Source organism: Lathyrus oleraceus, chromosome 2, assembly GCF_024323335.1.
Source record: "Lathyrus oleraceus cultivar Zhongwan6 chromosome 2, CAAS_Psat_ZW6_1.0, whole genome shotgun sequence".
Taxonomy (NCBI): Eukaryota; Viridiplantae; Streptophyta; class Magnoliopsida; order Fabales; family Fabaceae; genus Lathyrus; species Lathyrus oleraceus.
The window spans coordinates 4,959,948-4,964,052 of NC_066580.1; the positions used below are offsets into that span (position 1 = coordinate 4,959,948).

At 37.9% G+C, this 4,105-nt stretch overlaps 1 protein-coding gene across 1 annotated transcript; it reads right to left on the minus strand.

The window, feature by feature from the left end:
* Positions 1-545: 545 nt before the first annotated feature.
* Positions 546-1,421, minus strand: LOC127121003 (uncharacterized). The gene has a single exon (XM_051051623.1). The coding sequence runs from the start codon at positions 1,419-1,421 to the stop codon at positions 546-548; it is 876 nt and encodes a 291-aa protein (XP_050907580.1).
* Positions 1,422-4,105: the final 2,684 nt, after the last annotated feature.

Sequence of the window (4,105 nt, forward strand, 5' to 3'; positions counted from 1 at the left end):
TTGATTCAAGATAATTCCATAGATCATAGAGGGAAAAGCAATTGGAAAATTAACTGCATTAGTAGTTGCATGCTTGATGATTTGATCAAACATAAATCTACCATAGTCAATTTCACTTTTGTCCCAACAACAAAAATAAACCTCCCAAGAGTATTAGCAATGGTGGAGATATGGTTTGTAGGGACCCAGTTGGCAGCTCCTATTTTATGCAGGATAGCATACTTGACAGTCAACTTCCCAACAAGAAGACGCTTTTTAATAGGCCAAACTTTCACCTGCATAGCTGTAATCTCCCTACACACTTGATTGTCTGTAACTTCTAATTCTCCTACACCCTCATTATTTCTGCCTAGGAAATTATTAATAACAGTAGGAGAGAATGTTATACACTTACCCCTCACATACACCTTGCAAAACTCCTTGTTGTTCTTATCATAAATATTCTCAGGAATGTTAACAATAAATTCATTGACTAAACCTTCATAGCATTGAGAGAACCCAACAACAGTCTTCAAAAGCCCAACAGCTTTTATCAGGTCCATGACCTACTTGACATCAGCAACATCTTTTCCTAATTCCCTTTCCACAGCTACCCTTCTCTGAATCACAAATTTCCACTTAGTAGCTCCATCCTCAAGATGGAAGGAGATGTTAACCAAATGAACATCATGTATTTTAACAGGAGACTTCCTAACAGTAGTTTTCTTTGCAGGCGAGATGTCAGGGACATCTTCCTCAACATCCTCTTCAGGCTCAGAATCATCTCTGACCTTCCTCTTCTTTATTTCAAACTTGCTCCATGGTTTGGAGGGACCAATACCAGCAGTCTTCTTAGCTTTTTTGGATGACATAAGTTCAACCACAGATTTTCCTTTACGAGTCTTCATGCGTTTAGCCACATTTGGCTTCATGTGATGAATCAAGCTTTCCTCTTGATCATCAGAGCTACCATCCTCTAGATTAATTACAACATTTGCATCATCATGCTTCTCAGAGTGGGAAGTATTAGAGGTGTTAGAGGCCACAGATTTCCCTTTTTCAAACACGGTCTGCCCTAGAAAGTGCAACCCTTCAGCAGCCAAGTCCTTTTCAGAACTGGAAGAATCATCACCCTTACCACTAGGTTGTTCAACCTCAAGAGAGGGATAGATTTGAGCAAGGGGAGTAGTAACTCCCTTCACAGAGTGGCCTTCATTAAGAATTCTAGTAACTACGTCTCTTATAACACGATCAGTATAGTGTGTTCCTTTCTTAGAATTAGTGACAGGAGTTGAGCCAGATGGAATACTAGAGGGATTACCTTGATTGGAGCATGCAGAAGTGGAGGCATCAATGGAGATGGGTTGGTTCAAATCGATGTTCACGCCAGGAATGACAGAGAGAGGAGCAACATACAAAATCTCATCATCAGGGACGCCCATGGGAGGAACACTAACTTTTGGGGTGGCTTTGTACTTTTAGAAGCATATGTATCTTGATGTTGTGACATTTTGGAGTTTTTCTAGAAAAAGTAAGGTTGCCCTAGCAGAGGTTTGTGGAGAAGGAAAAGGAAGATGGAAGAGTTGGAGTAGGTAATGAGGTTATGGGGGGTAGCGTGTGAAGATGTAATAGATGGTATTTCCAAAATAAGGTGATGATTTACCATAATGGGGGGCACTTTATTTTAGGAAAATAGACAATAATTTGATTACTTTTTCCACTCCATATTAATTGCTACAAATTTTCATAAATGCAAATCCCTAATTTCCCTCTCAGGAATTCAAATTGATTTGCATCCAAGGCCTTTGTAAAAATATCAGCTAACTGCATTTCAGTAGCAACATGCTTTAAGACTACAATCTTATCCTCCACAAGTTCTCTAATAAAATGGTGACGGATATCAATATGTTTGGTCCTGTTGTGATGAATAGGGTTCTTTGAGATGTTTATAGCACTCAGGTTGTCACAGTACAATGTCATGACATCTTGTGTGACATTGTATTTAGTCAGCATTTGTTTCATCCACACCAGTTGACAACAGCTACTTCCAGCTGCTATGTATTCAGCTTCAGCAGTAGACAGAGAAACACAGTTTTGCTTCTTACTAAACCATGATATTAAGTTGTTCCCCAAGAAGAAGCATCCTCCTGATGTGTTTTTCCTATCATCATCACTTCCAGCCCAATCAGCATCACAATAGCCAGACAACACAAATTCAGATCCATGAGTGTATAGAATCTCATAGTCACAAGTGCCATTGACATATTTCAGGATCCTTTTCACTTAGTTTATATGGCTCACCTTTAGTTCAGCTTGATATCTAGCACATACACCTACAACAAAAGCAATGTCAGGTCTGCTTGTTGTAAGATATAGCAGACTCCCTATCATGCTTCTGTAGAGACTTTGGTTCACACTGACACCATTTTCATCTTTAGACAACTTCAAATGCGTAGGAAAAGGTGTCCTCTTGTGGCTTGTATTCTCCATGCCAAACTTCTTAACAATATTCTTGGCATATTTAGTTTGAGATAGAAAGATAGAATCTTCCATCTGCTTGACTTGCAGGTGTCATACCCCAAAAATTACCCATCATTTTTCCTAAAAAAAAAAAAAAAAAAAAAAAAAAAAAAAAAAGAAAGAGAAAAAATTTTTTTTTAATTAATTAATTAATTAATTAAAATAAATAAATAAATAAAATATAACAAATTATTTTGGACTTGGGTCTCCCTCAGTCCAAGCCCATTACCCACGAAATTAGTCTATAAATACTGAAGTTTCAGTAGGGGGAGACTTGGAGTTACACTGGGAGATTCACTGGAGAAAGAAGGAAGAGAAGCAAAACACTCTGAGGTTTCCTTGGAACAAAACCTTGAGAAAAAAGAAAGAAAGAGAACAGAGAAGGACGGATAGAAACTTTGGCATAGGAACCCTGCCTACCCGGAGAATTCAGAGTAAAGAAACCCTGAAGGCAGCCCATCTGCACCGAAGCCATCGCCGTCCAATTCCCGCTGCCTAACTTATTCCGATACTACAAGTGGTCAATCCCTTCAACCTTGAATTGGCAAACAGGTTTTGCGTATCTCTATTGTTTATACTTTCAATTGGCCATATCTACATATATAATGCATCATGATTAAATGTTGATATATAATTTGCTTTCGTATGGGAATTTAAATATGCCCGAATACCCTGAATGTTTGACCATGTTATTCCTGTGATAAAATGCCATAAAATTCAAAGTTCCTAACATGGGGCTGTTTTCAAATTCAAAATCCGTGGCCTTCGCTAGGCGAGGCAGAGGCGAACGAGACAGTAGCTGACTTTTCTATTCTGTTTTTTTTTTATGTTTTATCATAGCCATGCATTATTCATCCTATCCTATTTATTGTTGTGATATTTCTCCGGTGTAATCTTCGATTGCACCCTGATTTGGTGTTCTGACATGTTTCTTTTTTTGAGTTTCGTAAAGGTTCACATATCCCAGGAAAAGGTTATTGGCTAGGTATTCCACTTTAGTTGTGGGATACCCTTGTGGAGTTTCACCCTAAATTAATTTTTAATGTATTAATTTCTAATGTATTAATTTTTTTTAATATATTATTTTTAATAATTTTAATGTGGAGTTTCATCCTAATTATATAATTAATTGTAAAACTTTGCCTTTGAATAAGTGATCTTGGACCTCTCTTTGTTGCCTTACGATTACGATATTACGGTCATGTCCCGCGAACGTGGGGATACCCTTAGCAAAGACCCTTCGGTTAAATCATCATAAAATAAATTATAGTCCCTCGGATGTTGCCTTCGAATATACAACTTTGTCCCTCGATGACCCTCCGATGTTGCCTACGGTTAAAAGATGATAGTCCCTTCGAATGCTAAGGTATCCTCGTAACTGTTGCCTTCAATGACCAATCGATGACCCTACGATGACCCTTTTACATCCAAAGGATAAAACTACTTATTTCTCAATAATAAGGACAGTTTTACCCTCATAAGGATAGGAAATACTCATAAAGACCTTGGGTCGGTATAACTCTTAATTGCTGGCTCACAACCTAAAACATTTTTTCACACCTCACACCTTTCAAAATACCTTCAGAAAATCACCACTTGGTATACA